This window comes from Erigeron canadensis, chromosome 9 (genome assembly GCF_010389155.1).
Source record: "Erigeron canadensis isolate Cc75 chromosome 9, C_canadensis_v1, whole genome shotgun sequence".
Taxonomy (NCBI): Eukaryota; Viridiplantae; Streptophyta; class Magnoliopsida; order Asterales; family Asteraceae; genus Erigeron; species Erigeron canadensis.
This window is the reverse complement of record NC_057769.1, coordinates 5,521,985-5,542,341: the sequence shown is the minus strand read 5'-3', so window position 1 is coordinate 5,542,341 and position 20,357 is coordinate 5,521,985. Positions and strand designations below refer to the sequence as shown.

The following is a 20,357-nucleotide window of genomic DNA, read 5'->3' as shown; positions in this document are numbered from 1 at the left end:
TTTGTTCCCAAAATGCCCCATTCAGCATATTTATGGTTCCCAAAATGTCTCTTTAATCATATTTATGGTTCCCAAAATACCCCTCTACACACTACAACACTAAAATTTTAAGGAGGAATGTATTCATCCAAATAGGTGGTTAAAAAATTCTACCGAAAACGCGTACTGTGCTCATTTCAATCAAAAGTTCAACATAGATCACCTCTTAAATCTTAAAAAATTGACGTCATCTTTGGGGTTTCTGTTCTTGATTTTATTTAATTGGTCACTGTAAAACGTATCATTATATTATACAAGATGGGTACCCGCGCAATGCGGCGGCGGTGGGGGCAATAGGTGGTGCTAGTGGCGGTGGGGGTAACGATATGGTTATTAATCTAAAAGTAATTTACGTAAATGGTAGTGTAGTTATTTTATGGTTAAGAGATATATCTTTTGTAAATAACTTTATTAAAAATATTATAGAAATATTAGGTATAAATATTTAAATTAAATAATAAAAAAGATCGATATTTTGGATAAGGTGTAAATATTTTGAGATCATATTGGGTAGATTTAGTGTGTGTCAAGAATGTGTTGAAAATTAAGGGTATTTTAGGTATCTTAAAAGTAGAGAGTTGAAAATAGGGGAAGATAGTTAATTTATTAATATAGTATAGACTAGCAGTAATTAACAATATATTAAAGTAATTATTTCCTAATAATAAGCCTATTGTCATTGTAATAATCATGTTGCTAAAACCCATGAACCTCAGCATGTTTAGCAGTCAACCGCTCGATATCAGCTTCTGTTGGCCTTCTCAAATACTCGTCACGATAGAGGTGTATAACACACTTGCAGAAAGCGTTTAAACACTGGTAGCCCGTATCTTGAGCCATTTGCAAGTACTCATCTAAAGCATCAGCCTTAAAGCTATACGCTAACTGGCGTATGGCAGAAGTACATTTCTGGAAAATGTTGAAACCGGGACGACCACTAGCATCTGTCGGGCTTTTGTGGAAGAACTGAAAGTGTTTCGGTAGCGGTTCAATGCTTTCAAAGGAGTTTATGTCTTGCACTATGCGCAGAAACATTTCCTTTCTCATTCGAAACCTTCTACGAAACATGTCAGGTGGGTAGGTTGGTTCTAGCGCAAAGTAATGATCGTATAAAAGCTTTGCGGCAGCCACGTGATCTCGCCGGATCACCCTTCTAGTAAACTTGGGTCTTGAATAACTTGACGCTTCTTGGCTTTGGTTTTCTTCTTCGTCAAAGATAACGTTAAGACACGCGCTTATGGCTTGGGGATTGAAAACAACATTCATTTGCGTAACATGATTATTGATTACTTCGTAATCGTTTGATTTGAAATCGTCACTAGAGGATGATGATGAACCAGACATTTTTAGTAGTAGTGTGTGATTGAATTGCTTTGAAAGTAAATAAGAAAGGGTATGTTTTAGATTGTTGTATTTTGAAATGGTTGTGTAAATGGAAAATAAAAAATAAAAAAATAAAAAAATGAACAACTAGCCGTTAGTTGCTTCAAGTTTGAATTTTTTTTTTTTTTTTAAATTTTGCAACGGCTTTGTGTTCAATCAGGCCCACATTCGACCAATGCCGCACGTCTAAATTTGGGAGGAACACATAGGACGCAGCCGTGCTTATAGCGTCTCTCCATGGCTGTGCGTCGGATGACGGGAGACGTGGCTATAAGGATGACGGGAGACGTGGCTATAAGCACCAGCCTAATAAAAGTTGTGCATGCTCCCCTACAAAACATTCCCGAGAAAAAGGTAGTTTGATAGTAACTCTCCAGATCCTAGACATTGATGACAACCTGATAGCCGGTGCTCCTATGGGTTTGGTAATTGATATCATCCGGTTAAAGTCCGGCGGACACAGACAATTTGAAGGAAATATCGAAATACCTTCAAGCTTTTGCACCTGGTTGTATATATATTTCTTCGCTTTCATTAAAGCATGTCTGCATGCGTTTTGTGGGCTGACGAGTTGAAATGTTATATAATTTTAACTTGACCCGTTAAAACTTAAGTCAGAAATTCTAACCCTATACGTACGTCCATAACAAACGCAAGATAAAAAACTAGTACATTTATTTTCATTATTTAATTTGTTTTCTAATTAAACCTGGCATTGTTTTTCATCGTATCGGATCATTAGGTTTTCCCAACTGGGAATTGTTCAGTAATTAGGATGTTTCGTGTGGAAAGACTTAGCATGGTCATCATTAATGACATCTTCTAATCAAAGTATAGTTTTGATACAGATGTACTTATTAATTGGTGTCTATTATGGGTAAACATGAAGGTGAATTCAAACACCTGTTCTTTCAAACTGAATTATAAATTGTGTAAGGCATCAACTGTTAAGGAAAGCAGTCTTTTATATTTTAATGGTTTTAATCTATATATCAATGAGGAGAGATTACCCACGCTTGTTCTTGCTTGCTACTGTTCTTGTAGCTATTTTGAGTATTACAAACCCGGTTTTTGGCCGAACAACTAAGTTTGACAAGTCTGATGGGTCAACTACTGTCAGCAGTGATAAACTAGCTCATCTTCACCACCACCACCACCACCTTGGATTTCCATTCCCGTTTCCATTTCCGTTTCCGTTTCCGTTTCCATTTCCATTTCCAGGAGGGGTACTCGGATTCCCTGGAATAGGTTGGCTTGGAGGGCTTGGTGGCATTCTTGGTCCTTTTCTTGGTGGTCCTGGTGGCTTTCCTGGCCCTTTTCTTGGTGGTCCTGGTGGCTTTCCCGGCGGCTTCTTTGGTGGTCGTGGTGGGTTTCCTGGCCGCTTTTTTGGTGGTCGTGGTGGCTTTGTCAGCAGTCCTAGTGGGATTTCCGGTGTTGCACAAAGTTATGCTGGTAAACCCCATTCGCACAGAAAAGAAGAGTCAAAAAGTCCATGATTTTATCACGTTCCAACGAATTTGTTCGATTTTATGCTCTACTATGATTTGCTCTTGATCGCTTAGTGTATATCTATATCTATTTCAATAACAGAGAAACATTATATATCTTACCTGTTCCCTCTGGAAAATCTCTAATTATGTGTATGTGGCATGATATATTGTTCCACCTAAAACATTACTCTATAGATAACTGATTTCTACATACACAACACAGAAAGAGAAAAAACGAGTTGCACTTGTCCGGTTTGAGAATTCGGATGTCTAGTCCATTCTAGAAGGTAAACAAATAGCTAAAGTAAATGGGATGAAATCGATGAAGTAAATACTAAACAAAAAAAAAGACATGCTTACATGCACAATACAGTGACACAAAAGGGGTAGATAAACCAATACGAGATGTGGTGTGCTCATCTTTTTGCTGGTTTTTTTCTCCACTCGGTGCGACCCCTGTTTAGTTCAAGATTATCGCCCGATGATCTAAGTAAATGCAAAAATTGGCTCATATTTTCTCCATCTATTTTGGAAGCAGCAGATCCGTTGCTTCCTTCAAGTTTTGAGATGAGTGATTCTGAACTTGTAAGAGAATCGACTATGTCATCATGCTGGCATTCACGCCTATAGTCTAAGGTAATAGTTTGTAGTTCATGAGTGTCGATGACTTCTTGTGGGATGCTCTGTCAAAAAAAAAAAAACACATATCAGCATCTTTGTAAGAATGGGAGATGGCATAACTGGCAGGGCGAACAGGTTGGTTGAGGAATCTAAAGGGGTAAACTTTTAGTGCAGTTGAGTCGGGTTGTGTTTGCCTGAAACATCCTATGTCGAAGAATTTATTTTATCGTAGCATGTCAGATATGATTACAAAAATCATGCAATCACAATAATAAATTTAATTTTATGGGAGAAAATAACCTGTGATGTAGTTTGCATTAAAAATACCCTTCGGGCGATTTTTGGCTCGTTTGACTCATTAGAGATAGCACATAACGTGAATCAATCAACTCATTCATGAGTATATGGGTTGAAATGAAATTGCCACCCCTAAAACTAATAGCTAATTTAACAACATAAAACACATGACATTGTCGTGACGTGCAACACTACCCCTTCTGAGATATCAAATGAATTTTCAAGGCGAAATCATCTTTCTCTTACCCATCGTTGAAAAAAAGTGATGTTTTCTTATCTCACATAATCTATATTGTTTGTTTTGGTTCTTTAGAAATCAAATGTTACTATTATAATGGGCAGAGGAAGTATCATGGAGAATGCAAAAACCATTAGAACAAAATCATTATATTAGGAGGTGAAAACATGTTGACCTGATGGTTTATATTAGGGATCCAAAATGGGTGAATAGAGATCTTTGCATTATGGGCCAAAATGAATAATTTTAGGTACAGGTCGGAATGGGTTAGGTTGACCCAAAATAGTATTTGTGTAAAATGAATACCTCGATGCTGGAAAACACATAATTTGGTCCTCATCTAAAAGGGTGTGGCGTTTTCCTTTTGGGAGGTCAAACAAAAACTGCCATATTTCCTTTTCTTTAAGGATCCAAGTCGATATCCATAGTAGAATAAAAGAAGTTTATTATTAGTATATACTAAATTTATTTTGTATTTATTAGAGATCAAATGTGGGAATTCTAATGTGATAGAGGAAGTATTATAATTCAGATGACAAAAAGTCAAAAAGCATCAAATAAGATCAAAACATATGGAGACAGTGACACATTGATCAAATAAGCTAACTCATACGTTACCCACAATTTATGTGTTCTAAATACAACATAGCCCGAATCAACCCTGTTAAAATAGGTAGCAATTGTTAACAATAGTTTTTCTTACGACTTCCTGGTCAAACTACCCACCATAAAGTTCACACAAACACACACACAATACAAGCATTCATGAAAAAGCTATCTACATACATGGCTACATATAGGTGTGCCGCCACAAAATGGTGATAATGTGATATGCATATATATTCGCATGAAAGGAACATGAGAAATGAGTTATACTAACCTTCAGAAACATCATATATATATATATATATATATATATATATATATATATAACACAACCTTATACAAATGAAATAATCATTAACAATATTTACTAACCTCGAGAACCCATCCGATGTAGGTAACATTGTTAACATGCTTGTTCATATCGAGATCAGCTCTTCTTGGCTATATATTTCGAAAATTGTTCAATACTTAATACTTGTAACAAGATAATAGTGATTATGTTATGAATGAAGGTTGGCCTTACCACAAGTCCAAGGGTGGAATACTCGGCAGGATCTTCCAGTTTGGTTATTTTTTTCAGGCTGCTATTGTTCTCTTCAGGAAATGCTAATCTGGAAGCCAGAACACAATTAAGGATTAAGCAATCATGGCAGAGTTTTAACAGCATTGTAAGTAGAAAATCTTGTTAACAAGGATACAATTATATGAAACAATGGAATATTAACTAATCACCTCAAAAATGTCCTTAAGTTTATTCACGAAATAAATGTGATTTTAATCAGAAGTTCACAGTGCATTACGACTACCATTTTAAGAGATCAATAATTATCCAGTGCAATGTCGACATACATCCCTAAGTAAGTTTCTTTCACTACAATCTCATGGTGCTAGTCAGAAATGCATAAAAGGTCTGTGTGTGTGTGTGTGTGTGATTACACTAGAAACCTAAATGTCGGGCAGGGTGGGTAATGTATCAAAATGGGCTCAGGTTGTAACATGTATTTGTTGTATACAAATCGAAACTGGTCAAGTTGATATACAAACAATTCAACTACACAATAGGTGATGTTTGACCCGTTCGACCTATTTGACCCATTTCTCTCGTTTCTCATTTTTGGTAAAAAGTTATTTGAACTGTTACGGATAAAACATAACACTATAACAGAATTCTGCCTATTTAATAAGTTAAGGGGTCAAATTGCCACCTTTAATTTAGTCGATTAGGAAAAATGGTTGGGTTATATAACTTTTGCAATTATAACAGAGGGTAATGATATGTCATGAGTTCATCAAACTCATTAATATCAAGCAGAAAGATATATTTAGCAAACACGAGAACCTACCTCGGTGTTTTGGGACAAAAGATCAGATATTCGTCTCTGATATCATCATTGACTTTCTGGAGTCTTCTAGTATCCGAGTTCATCATCACCCACTTGCTGCATTCAAGATGGAAATGGTCATTTACCTTTTTAGTTCTATGTAGATCATTTTGCTGCCCAATATATAAAGTCAATCTGGGAGTCTGGGACATTATATTTCCATTTAATTGCCAGCAAAGAGACATGGCGTGGCTAAACAGCATGACCTAGTGCATGTTAGGCAAAGTCTCAAGTCAAACCCATCCATAACTGCAAACAACATATTCATACCCTTGAAGCATTCAAGATGGTTCCCTTTTCAACTTTCACCAGCCAAGTCACTTTCATAACCCTTACCCATATTGTGAGCAAGGCGAAATGGATATTTTATGAAAATTACTAGATCAAACAACAATGACAAAGCATAGAAATTGTTTAGAGGTGTGCAAAATGCAGTAAAAGTAGATAAAGAACTCTTATATTACACAACTCAAGTAATTAAGACATACCTTGTAGCCCTTCCAATGACCTCACCATTGGCATGGTCTTTAATAATCCAGTCACGTCTAGTCCCGATTCTTCCTTCACTTTGACACCAGGTCTCAATTTCAACCACATCACTCCTATGACACATCACAGCAACATATAGATATAATATAACATATCAAATACAATAAGCTATGTCAATAATGAGTTTATTCTATTACGTCAACAATCCGCAATATTACCAAGCAGGATATCTGTAAATTTCAATATGCATTCTTGAAGTCACCCAAATGAGATGCAACTTTCTCATAGTTGTCGTAGTTGCAAATCCATCCGTCGAAAATCCAACACTCTGAGCATGATTACCTCCAACCTCCTACAATATGTTCAAAATGCACCATCAACATCACCGATATACTCTCCAAACACTACACATTAACATATAATCGATACCAAAGCATTGTTCAAAACTAATCTAGTTACCATAAATTATCCCTAAAAACTTAAGAGTGAAAAACGCAGACCAAAGAGCCTTTTGCTTCGCGGTATTCAAGGTGATCCATCAACCAAAGAGGTTGTACATTTAGACATTTAGTCCCATAATGAACATATAGGCTAAAAATATAAAAGTTAAAAAAATGTGGAAATGTAGACCTCCTAAATAAGTTCTATATACTTGCTTCAATCCTAACGAAAGCACGCGTACTATACTAATCGTTTAACGTTTATCTTTAACAGACATTCATTCATTCAACATATATAACAAACAACGATAATGCTTAATCTATACAGACTATATTCATCTAGAAAGACAACATATGCTAAATCTCCCGATATTCACGACTAATTCACACATTCCAAAAAAAATCTAGAAAGACACTTTACCCAGACAATAAAAGACAAAACCGATATTATTGGCAAAATTTAAGACCCAAAACTACTCTCACACAACAAAAGCACATGCATTGTCTAAATCATCTATCATACCCAAAACAGAACACCTATAAAATCCAAAATTATAACTAATGCAAAAAAAAATAATAATAAAAAATTATCAAAAAGCAAACCTGTAACAAATTAGCAATAGTTTCAACGGTAGCAGTTTTATTAATCCCAACTTCATAACACCTTATAATAAATCTTTCTTTATATGACAATCCATCTTCTGTCAAACTTCCTAACCTCAACTTATCTGCCAAACTCTTCTTGTCCTTTTCGGTTTCCTTAATTAACCCGACCGCAACGTTATTCGTCTGTAAACCGGTTTTGTACATCATTACAGGGCCAACTTTTTGTGGGTTACACATATAATATCCATTTCTTCGAATTGAGCCCGAATCAATACTGGGCCGAGTATGTACAAGGTTGTTATGGACATTGTATGTTGTGGCTGCTGTTGAAATGATTCTTGATAACATGGTTTTTTTTTTATTTGATTCTTGATGACCAAATGAAGTACCAAGTGTATGTATATATGTATATGTATGTATAGGTTGGGAGGAGAGGTGTTCGATGGGACCGAGGTAGATGTTGCTTAGAGTAAAGTGACACTCGAATTGTAGTTATTCACGTTTTTGCCATGAACCTCTCAGAACAAGTGTGTTTTTGTTTGTCTGTTTTTTTTTTTTTGGATTGAATTGATGACTTGGATCTGCAAACAAAACTACATCAAGTCATCACCATGACCCAGTATCTTCTTAAATCTTGTCAGAAATATTTATATTTTATTCCTTTATTTATTTATTTAGAATAGATTACACCAATACTACTAGCTTCAATAAATTAGAAAATTCGAGTAATAACTAGCAAAGTTGCCAAGTTACGAAAGTAACTTTTCGACGGTTTTAAAACACCTCTATTATTTCACGCATTACATCGAATACCATTAACAAGGTGCAATTAAAAAACAAAGATAGAGATATTGAGAAATAATTATATATGTGTGAATGACTCCAAATAAAAAGGAAAGAGTTTTTTGGTAGAGGGTAGTTTAGACATTTCCTCCCATGTAACTTTCAACCTGGGTGGTCGTGGCGGCGATGATGTTATGGTGGGGCAAGTGTTAGTGGTAGGTGAAGCGTCGAGTAGTGTAAATAGTTGATGTAAATGAAGATATCTTAAAAAATAAAGAATTGACAGTATAATTTAATCATTAATGTTAAGAGGGTAGTGTGGATGAAAATATTTTAAGAGATGCTAAGTGAAAATATTACATATTTTTTAACACTTCCAAAAATAAAATGTTACTTTTTATATAATATATATAGTATAGAATAATAATAATAATAATAATAATAATAATAATAATAATAATAATAATAATGTATTACTTCCTCTGTCTCATCATATAGAATTATCATGTCAATGGAAGCACATATAAAACTCAATCAATTCATATAACTTTTGAAAAGTATCATATAACGCAAACACATATATTTAAGGTCTGTATTACTTCCTCTGTCTCATCATATAGAATTATCATGTCAATGGAAGCACATATAAAACTCAATCAATTCATATAACTTTTGAAAATTATCATATAACGCAAACACATATATTTAAGATCGGAGTTGCACAAAAAAGATTTTGAAAATTAGACACTTGTAGTAGGCCTGAGAGAGTAATATTCATATGAGATCCATTCATATAAAAAAAATAAATAGATAGTAATCATCTGGTTTCACGTATCATCTTGGTACCTAAATTGCACACCACATAAAATTCATATCATCATTTTCACACAAGAATTACAAAATATAGTTCACTACTTATCGTTGACAAGTTTGCAACTTATAACCTGCACCCTTCATCTGTAAACCTACATAATCACATGGTGATAGTACCTATCATTTATTCACATGTGAACAATAATGCTAAAATATAACTTAATCTATTCATATATGAACGATATGAATATATCAGGTTATCAAGTTAACTATAATAATATAATAATTTTGTGTTAATGATATCAAAATATAAAAGTAAATATATTTTTTTTTAAATAAAATTTCAATACAAACCTTTAAAAATATAAGAGTTTTAAATTAATTATTTTATAAAGACAATATTCCAACACTACTTTAAATGGAAAATGTAGTGACATACCGTACATTTTGTTTTTAATGACACTTTATTTCGTTGTTATCTCTAAACTACACGAATAAGAATGTAACCTAGAACTTCTAATTTTCTAAATACATTTTGATGGAGGTAATATATTACCTTACTATAATGCATTAGGATGTGGGAAATGCTCACATTCTCTTTACTTACTTTCCATAACCTTTTTCTTTTTATTCTTTCCTGAACTATCATTCTCCTTTCTTTTTTCATTTTACATCTTTTTTATAAAAATGTTTCAAGATATAGGTAATAGAAAAACTAGGTGAACGGAATAGATATGACTGTCACTATTTCCAACACATCTCTTAAGGAATGATGTTTTTTGGTAGGAAAAAACATAGAAAAAAAATGTAACGCAAAACGAAAATAATAGGAAAGATAATAGGTATTTAAAAAGAGAATATTTCATCATTTGTTACAATTTGAATATATATTAAAAAAATATAAAAGATTAATTAATATATAAAATTAACACATATAATATCATCATAAATTATTAGATTTTTCCAATCTCAAAGAGAATAGAAAGAATAAAAATTATTTCCACATTTTCAGTTTCATTATCTGACCAAACAAAATGAAGTTTTTTTTTTTTTTTTCCCTGTTTTTCTTCTTATTTTCATTCCATCGTAGTATTTTACCAAACTTATAAAACATTAAAACTTCGAATGGGCGATGGCTAAAAGCCTAAATGTACCAATTTCCTAGGCTCATATTGACCGAAGCCCAAAAGTTAGAAAACTCCATTTCATAATTTCCGATAAAGCCCGAGTGACATCTTTGATATTTACAAGCATGTGGGACCAGGCAGAAGGACAAGGAAAGTGTTTAAAGTTATGGTATTTGTTACATGTTGGTGTTTATGGAAAGCGATGAATGAGAAGAAATCTGAAGGCAAGCCGATTAGGGTGGAGAAGATTGTTCAGGATATTAAGACCACGAGTTTCTTATGACACAAGAATAAGTATAATCTTTCGGTTAGTTGGCAAGATTGGATTTCTTTTAATGTATATTTGTAATTAACCAGATGTATATTGTGGCCACTCTTTTTTATGAGTTGGCGAGTTTTTGAATAAAATTTACTTTAAAAAAAAATAAAATATCCCACCCCCACCCCAACAAATGGTAGAGGATAAATGGGATAAGTGTGTCCCCTAGTCCAGACTATAGTAACCGGATTTACTATAGACCCCGCGAATTTCGTTTTTGGTTTAGCGATCCAGTTCGCGATATAATTAACGTACTGATTTGCAAACCAAAGACAAAAAATACCGAAGTGGCAGAGGGTGGTAAATTTGGGTTCGATTAATTGTGTTTGAGTTCAAAGATTTTTAGTTTAAGTAAGAATTGAACTTTGCAATTATCAAAATAAATACATTAAATGCATGTCCAAGGGATGAGTAATTATTAGGGGCAAATAAAAAACCAAACTGAAAAACCAAAAACCAACAAAAAAAAAAAAAAGAAATGAACCAAAAAAACTGAAAACTAGCTTTCTAAAACCGAACGGATCGGTTTGGGTTTTTGTTTCATATGTGAAAACAGACTGAAAAACCAAGCCAAACCAAAACCCCTATATTTTAATTTATTTTGTATTTTTTTTATATTTATATTTATATCTATATATATTTATATTTATCATCTATGTTTAGTAAACTTATTTATATTATTCAAACATTTTGCTTAAAATGTTTATACCTTGGATGCATCAGACATGTAGCTCTCAAATATTTGCTTAAAACCTTCCTAGCTCTTCAGTGAAAAACTTGGTGAGCTTTTATTGATAGTCAACAATGTTGACAACCAACAAGTACAAAGCTGGAAACATTTTATAAACCAGAACATGTGAAATCATAGTACTAAACAAACACAGATAGTCAGATATAGTACCGCTTGAACCTGAATATCCAACAAGATTTAAGTGATCTTCCTAAAAGGAGAATTTTGATAGCAAATTGGAATCAATGAATTTGTTATAAGAAAATCAGTTGATGTAAAGCGAAAACTATAAAAAAATCAAAACTAAACCGAAACCAACCCAAATCGAACCGTGAAACCGATAAACCGAACCGAACCAAAACCGAATCCAACGGTTTTTGGTTTTCACAAACCGAAAGGCTCGGTTCGGTTTTGAGCCAAACCGATCCACACCAACCCAATCTTACCCACAGTAATTATCTAAAACAAAAGGTTTAGTACTCTTTAAGTATTTGTTTTATTTTATGTAGTTGATTCTAAATTTCAAGTTTAAAAACTTGTAATTTGTGTTTTGAAGTATTGAAATGTTTGAACCTTAGAGTAATATAATATCTAAATCTACTAATGTATTTTTAAATTCGGGTTCAACGAACCGGGACGAATCAAAATGAGTCTACCCCTCCGAACCAGATTCGTGGGACCTTGTGAATTACGATCCCGAATTGGAAACCCAAACTAGAACAAATCATGAATCAGGGGACTATGGTCCATACTCCAGAGTCCAGAGGCAAAGTGCATAAGGAATGAACTACCGTCCAATTTAGTAATTTTAGTTATTATGTTACCCATTATATATATAAACTAAAAATATATATTATTATAACTAGAGTGGTGGCTGCACGTTGCAAAGGCGACGATATATAACGCGTCAGATGCCGTAACGGTTTATAACGTTCAGGTTACGTTCATTAGATGCGTCAATACAACATCTAACCGTATTCATCATTTTAAAAATAAGTCGCGGATTAGGTGCAAAAACTAATCACGAAAAATAACCACTTGCAATTGTATAAGGTAGGAGGCCATGGAAATTAAAAATAATAAATAGTCAAAGATTAGAATTTAGTACGAATATAAAAAAGGACAACACTGGTTAGTAATTTCGTGAGTTATAAAAAGATAATTAGTATTTAAACATTCCGTGATATAATCTATGGTAACTAAGATGTTTTTTTCTTATCCGTAACAATACTTTCAACAATTATTTTAGAGTTGAATGGGGTTTTCATCACAATGGAGTTTTTAGGTAATTGTAGATTTTTTTAAGTGTAATTTCAGAATTTCAGGGATAAAGTATGTGAATGTAGTGTAAATTAAAATGATAAATTAAACAATTTAAAGGTAGAGAGTTGAATGAGGGAAGGGGATAGTTTGCTTTAATATGGAGTATAAATTGAGGATTGAGAGTGGCCACGAATACTATATGTTTGAAGAACTTCCAACAACGTATGTTAAACCTTTAAACATAATTCACACATTTCTTAAGAAAAAAAAAAGAAAATATATCCTTTTTACAACAATCAATTAAAAATCGCTCTCAATACATGAGTGGCAAATTCCTGGTATTTAATGGAGAAGAAAAGAATTGTTGCGGGCTTGTGGCTCTCAAAGCAAAGTCAAATAAACAGTCATGGGTTGGAACATTGAGTAAATCAGGGAGAACATAGCATGACTTAGTGGGCCAAACTATTTATTGGGCTATGGGTTACATACTTACAAATCCTTATGCCCAATTTCATGTTTTATACTGTTACAGTTTTACTACATCAATGATCAATCCAACTTCATATTTAAAGTATTGGAAATATATCAGGCAGGTGAATAGAGGTGTCAAAACTAGTTAACCGGTTTCAGTTAATTAATTTAATAACCGTATTCGGTTTTTTTTTTTTTTTTTTAAATTAACCGGTTGCGGTTAACCGGTACCGATTAATAACCGATTACTCCATGAAAAATATCAAACTGATAGAACCGATTTCGGTTTATAAAAACCGGTTAACCGAAATGGTTAACCTATTCCAGTTAACCGATATTCTTGAAACAGTACAGAACAGAGTGTTTAACATAGCTAAAATTAAGCAGGAACACAAACAGAACAGAACCACCATAGAAACAGAACCAGAAAACATAACAGAAACCGAAACATAACAGAACAGAAAACAGGAACACAAGCAACCAACATTAAGCAGCAACACAAACAGCAACAAGAGCAGCATCAGCTGCATCACAAACGATCGATTACTCTGATCGTCTGATTATTGAAAGAAATCAAGAATTAAATTATAATTCACCACAGGGATTGCGATTGATTACTCTGATCGATTGGTAATTGCTCGATCGATTGATGATGAAGTGATGATTGATTGGGGATTTGATCGATTGGTTTTTTTTATTAGGGTTTGTATTTGGCGATTGGAATTTAATTGGGTTATTGGGTATAATACTAATCGATCGGTGGGACGTGGGAGGACTGGGAGGTAAGTATGAATATTAAGTATATATTATAAAATAAATATAATTTACGTACCCCTTAACCGGTTAACCGGTTTAATCCCAACAAAATAATCGGTTTGTGGTTAACCGATTATTAATTGGTTATTGATAAGTCCAAATCGACTAGTAACTGGCAGTTTTTAAAAACCTATAATCGATTAGTATGATATCGGTTACTAACTGGTTACAGTTATAGGTTAATTTTCGAATCGGTTCGGTTAACCGGTTTTTCCGTGCACCTCTACAGGTGAACATGGATAGGATATGAATGATTTTGACATTTGAGTTATGAAAGTCCCTTTGCCACCGGATCTAACAAGATTAAGTATCTAATGTATAAGTGCGAAAATTCTCATATAATAGCAATCAACACAATATATTAACACGAAAACGAAGATGAATAAAGTGGAACCGTATATTACTTCAGTAATTGCAATTACAAGTAAATACCAAGTTCCTAAACACGAGAATATGAATGAAACAAAAGCTAGAAGATTCACCTTAAACATAAGGTTTAATCTCTATTTATACTAAAACTAATGGACTAAACGGACCTAGAATTTCATGGACCGAAGCCCATCTTGGACATCACACGAGCTCGACCTGGTCAAAGGTCAAGCTTGACTTGGTCAACGGTCGAGATTGACTTTATTATACGTGAAAACTTAACGTTTATTACAAATACATATTCAGTAGACTCAAGACAAACTTTTATAATGATGTTGTCATCCGGAAATGCACCAACAAGTTAATTTATTAGAGGTGGATGAGATAATGTAAGTTATTCCTGGTCATCAAGCAATTTGGTGGATGAAACTAGTTTCATTAAAATCAACACACTTTGTCAGAAAATAATAGTTTTCAAATTAGTACAGTCTCCGATTTCACACGCAATAAGTGCCAATTTGCCATTAAAAAGATTACACCTATACAGGACATTGTAGGTGGCACGTTCTTTTTTTTTTTTCCAATCATATATACCAACAATTAGTGTCATACCCACCGATTGCTATCAAATCTCTATATATATTTTTTTTTTTACGTTTGAATAGTAAAAGTTTGTTCGCCTTACTTATCGACATTGACATCTTTCAAACAAAATATCATTTGAAGTTTTAGGAAATCACGGAGAGGAAATAACTTCCAACTAAACCGATCTAACGTTCAATAAAAATAAATTCTACTCCCTCAACCTTTAATCTGAATAACAAGACATCATTGAAGGACTCGGGATGCCCGTCTTAGATTCGAACCTATGTTATCCCAAGCTTAAAGCATCATTGGCAAATATCCATCCACTAGGCTGCAAGTGGAAGGACAATCGCTGCAACATCTATTGTTATTGTTAAACTTATATATGATCCAATGTTCTATTTAATAACAAGTTATTTATGTTACAAAAATCGATCAAATCTCCCGGAAATATGTGTCATCTTGGTGTTGTTTTAACTTAAACTCTATTGAGGAATTGTGTATCTTCCGTTTTATCAAGCCCTCATAGCTACTACATTGATAGCCTGTGACGGATTAGGAGGCGTTTGATATGATGGAATGAAAAGGGGAGAAAGGGAATGAGAAAGATTTCCCTTGTTTGTTTGCGACGAAGAAAGGGAATGAGAAAAAAGAAAGGGGAATCAATTCCATTCTCTACAAATTGTAGAGAATGGGTGAGAATGGAAAAAAAAAAAAATTTTTAAAGATGTTATATGTAATAAATATATTATTATTTAAAATTTTATTTTTTATATATATTCATTCTCTGTAGGTACCAAACAACGGAATCCATTCTCTTTCTCACTATTTCCATTCTCTATTACATTTCCATTCTCTATGATTTCCTTCTACCAAACACACCTAAATATCAAAAGGTTCACATGATTCTAATCTTTGTCTTTAGTTTACTATTATACAAAATTCTTCACCTCTTTTCTTAAGAAGAGTTACACGAAAGTTAGTTGCAAGTTAACTAAATTGTATTTAACTTTTTTTAGGACGTCAAATGTTAGATGCTAATGCTTTAAATCTCAGCAATGATATTCAAGATGAGCAGTATGCTAGAAGTTGGAACTCGCACACTTCTGTAGAACACACTAAAATGATTTTAATGAACCTCCCATTTGAAAAGATTTTGATGCGAAATGACCATTCACCCTTAAATTAGTTATACTAGCTCTTTACACCAGTTATCTATATCAATTGTCACCGTCGTCACCACCATTGTCGTCGAATTGCTCAAGTATTATGCTAGTTATAGCAAAAAAAAAAGGAATTTTTTTATCGACAAAATCTAATGCTCTATTAATCAAAGACCATCTGGCAAGTTAAAGGTATGGTTGTCATACACTATCAAGGTATTTTGACTGAAAACTCATAGAAAACGGTATTGAGTATTACTAATTTTCTTTAACTACAAACAAGTTACCAGAGGCCAAATTATAGAATAGTTTATGTTTATATGGTTTAAAGAGTCTAAAATCTTATAAATGTCTACACTTGTTTTGAACTTAGTTTTCGCCATTTGATATGCGGATTATTTATACGGTTTAATAAAATATAACCAGAAAATTATCGATCAGCTCATCACCGAAAATGCTCTTAAAAGATTAACAAATAACATTTATACAAAATGTTTATGAGTTCTTGTAAAGTGATACCGGTACTATTATAGTATTGAAAAATGTGAGGAGTCATGTGTAATACTCGTCGTTTAAAAATATGGGTTTCTAAAAAATTTCGCTTAACGGCCTCAAAAAGTGTACAATATTCCCACCGGAATTGCCATTTATTAAAACACGGTGTTAACAAATCGGTATCATAACAATAATCAAGGAAATCAATATGGCGCCAACATAAATGTCAAATACTTATACATCAGGACAAAGTCGTAAAACATCTAAACATAATAAACGAATGTCTATAAATGAGCTTATCATAGGTGATTAAAGTCAGCTTCAAGATCATACACCCTTGCCTCACATCTTCTCACATCTACCTGCTCACTAATGTTGGACCTGAGGGCACAGCACATTTAAAAAGAGCAAGTGTTAGCTAACGAATTAGATATGTAAGATATATAACAAGTAGTTTATAAAACATTTGTACATTTCAATATTTGAAAGAATACATTATAAACGTTATGGCACAAGTCAAAGCATAACATTGATGTGCAAAATCGAGCTTTAAATTTATAAACTAAAACTACCAAAGAACTCACTACTACGCACTCACGGGCAGTGGACCCGATCGTTTGTAATATAGTTAACAGGTAAGTCTAGTTCGTTCTCAGGGACTGTGAAATGATTAGTTGCTCGTAAAATGGTTTGGTAAACGGGTGTTGCTTCGAAATTCCTTTTTAACAATTGAATAAATTGGTTTGCAAAATGATTGCATAAATTTAAAAGAGAAGTTCAGACAATATAATTAAAAGTCATCCACCTTGACTTCCCTTAACTTCAAATGTGATTGCATTTGATGAAAAACAAATTCTCTAGAGTTTATAAGATAGTCGTGACAAGATTAAGCTACTCACGTGGTACCACCAACCGTGAACAAATTATTGAATCACCTAACTACTAGTCGAATTACCCAAGCCGGTACCACCAAGACCAAGACAATTCTTCTAACAATCAGTTTTATTAACTATCAAATTATCAATTGAACTTATGTGACATTAACATGGTACCACCAACCGATATCAATCACGTTGACAAAATTAATCTTTTCTTAAAATGATATTCACTATCATACCATGAACTAGTGATAATTACTTATAGACAAGTTACCGTTTTAAAATCACATACATATTCGACTGGTACCACCAATGAAGAATCATATGGAACCAATATCGAAATTAATTAATGAAAAGAATTAATATCATCAAGATCTCAGAACAACGATAATTAAATAAACCCTTTTGAATTAGAAATATAGCAATCACATTATCCGTCTAGTTTCATCAAGGTGGATGATTAAACAGTTAGCCACTCATGATCAATTCACAATAATGAATAAAATAGAAGAGAAACATGATGTACCAATTGTTTGAAGAAAATAAAATTGCAAGACAATAATGTAGATACGATTTAGATGAGTGCCCGTAATATCTTCGATGAGTCCGCCTAAGTGAAACACTTGATTGGAGAAGGAAAAATCCTGATAGAGCAGCTTCTAGAAAGAGTTTGGATCCCCTAATTTTCGACTTAGGGTTTTCTATTTATACTTCCTCAAAAATCTGATGCAGAAACAAAACAAGGTCTGTTCCCCCGTGCACCCACTGCGGCGCAGTGGGTCTTGACTTCTCCCACTGCGGCGCAGTGGGATATTGGTCGACTTGACTTCAGCTGACTGCGGCGCAGTGGCTTGTGTGACCACCACTGCGGCGCAGTATGAATCCACGACCTCCTTTCATCTTCCCTTGACTGCGGCGCAGTCATTCTGTTGCTCTCCCCACTGCGGCGCAGTGGGGGTTTGTCCATTTATTTCCGTGGATCAGGACTGCGGCGCAGTCAAGAGCTTGTACAGGACCAACTTGTTTTGGTCTCGATTACTTGCTAAGCTCTGCCGCCTCGTCCATTCAAATCGACTCTCATCAACATAACGTATTTCCTGGCCAATAATCAACCGAAAATGTACCAAATGGACGCGTAGCCTGTCTAGAGCCTGTAAACACTAATAAACACCATAAACGCGCCAAATGCATACAAAAACGACTAAAAACATATATTAAAATGGCCAATAATGATGTGGGTAATGGGTATAAATTAGTCACATCAAACATCATCCCATATTACATTAAACATCAAAGGATTATCAATCCTAATTGTGCCTATTCACATCACACATTATATCTCACGTTCACATCACATATCATATCTCACGTTCACATCACATATGTGTGACTTAAGTCACATAACTCACGTTAGGTGAAAGTTTGTATGTAGGAGGTTATAAGACCTCACAAAAACCCTTACACCCGACTCATTGGTGAAACCTTTCAGCAATCCATCTTTGGCGTTAAGGAAAGACCAAACTAATCCAGGAGAAGTCCATATGTTCAAAGACATTGGTGGCTAGTTAGGCCTACTCGGAGTTACTCATCTCACGTTAACTATGTTGCAAGGAGTCACCCAATCGACCACATCTACACACTAGCCGCGCAAAGACAAGTAGTTTATATAGTTCATCCTCTCCAATGAGTCAAAAAACGGTGAAAATTGAAGATTTTAAAAGAGAAAATTGTGAAATCGAAAGAAACCTCACTGATGAAGACGGTGACTTGTTGAATACATGTAGGTCCAATTTATGTTGCACAAAGATTTTATTTTGATTTTTTGTTTACAACTTTCTATTTTTCAAAAATTTTTGTGTAAACCTTCTTTCTGTAAGGGTAAAGAATGATTTTTTTTTCTAATATATGATTAAGTTATTCAAAAACTTTTTATCATTGAGAAAGAAATTTTTTTTTTCCAATAGGTTGAAAAATATCAAACTTTTGAATAATAGCTTATTTACATAATGCATAAGAATTTAAATGAAAAAACCCTTAGAAAAAGTTTTTTTTTTTCATTGAAGAGATAAGTTTTTGATAAGTTAAAGTTAATAGATGAAAAGTGGCAAAATAGAAAACTTTTAAAAACTAATGTTCTAAGATTTTTTATATTTTGAATATAAGTTTCAAAAGTGTAATTAAGATTATATTAATATGAATAAATTTACATGTACGTTAAAAATGTTAAGATAATATTTTTTTATCCCCATTCCCGTCAACCGGACTTCGCCCATCATACCGGTACCTTTTATGTATTAATGTTAGCTAGCCTTATTAATTTGGTATTAAATATTAATAATAATATAATTATGGAGTATAATTATGATGTCATGTCAATGACATCGACCATCATGATCGATCTTGCGCGTCATTTGATTATTAACGTTTAATATCAATAAATACATATATACATATACATTTACATATATAAATAGAGAAAATCACGTTATTAGCCAAATTTCATTGCGATTATATCAAATTAGCCAAGATTTTTTGAATTTTCACAAAATAGCCAACAAAATCGCAATGAGATCTTCAAAATCGCAATGAGAACATCAAAATCGCAATAAGATTCTACAAAATCGTAATAAAATTATAAAGAATCGCAACGAGATTATGAAAATCGCAATGAGATTCTGAGAATCGCAATGCGATTCTTCTGCATTATCTTTATAAGATCCTACAGAATCTCTATGAGATCCTGCATAATCTCTATGAGATTCTTCTGCAGAATCTCTACGAGATTATCAGATTTGCATTGCGATTCTCAGAATCACGTAGCGATTCTACAATATCTCATTGCGATTTTGAAGTTCTCATTGCGATTTTGTAGATCTCATTGCGATTTTGTCAGTTTATTGTGATTTTGTTGGTTATTTTGTGAAAATCCAAAATTTTTTGACTAATTTGATACA

At 33.5% G+C, this 20,357-nt stretch overlaps 3 protein-coding genes across 3 annotated transcripts; 1 reads left to right on the top strand and 2 right to left on the bottom strand.

Annotated features, from left to right (window-relative positions):
- Nucleotides 1-735: 735 nt before the first annotated feature.
- LOC122583083 lies at nucleotides 736-1,383 on the bottom strand. The gene has a single exon (XM_043755522.1). The coding sequence runs from the start codon at nucleotides 1,381-1,383 to the stop codon at nucleotides 736-738; it is 648 nt and encodes a 215-aa protein (XP_043611457.1).
- A 1,034-nt stretch (nucleotides 1,384-2,417) lies between these two features.
- Nucleotides 2,418-2,918, top strand: LOC122583082 (glycine-rich protein 23-like). Its single transcript, XM_043755521.1, has one exon. The coding sequence runs from the start codon at nucleotides 2,418-2,420 to the stop codon at nucleotides 2,916-2,918; it is 501 nt and encodes a 166-aa protein (XP_043611456.1).
- A 186-nt stretch (nucleotides 2,919-3,104) lies between these two features.
- On the bottom strand, nucleotides 3,105-8,153 carry LOC122582778 (oleoyl-acyl carrier protein thioesterase, chloroplastic-like). The gene is made up of 7 exons (XM_043755213.1): nucleotides 7,589-8,153; nucleotides 6,764-6,897; nucleotides 6,545-6,658; nucleotides 6,018-6,113; nucleotides 5,198-5,285; nucleotides 5,047-5,115; nucleotides 3,105-3,595 (listed from the first exon to the last, which is right to left on the bottom strand). Exons 1-7 carry the CDS (start codon nucleotides 7,937-7,939, stop codon nucleotides 3,329-3,331), a joined length of 1,119 nt encoding a protein of 372 aa, XP_043611148.1. The 5' UTR covers nucleotides 7,940-8,153; the 3' UTR covers nucleotides 3,105-3,328.
- Between the last annotated feature and the right edge of the window lie 12,204 nt (nucleotides 8,154-20,357).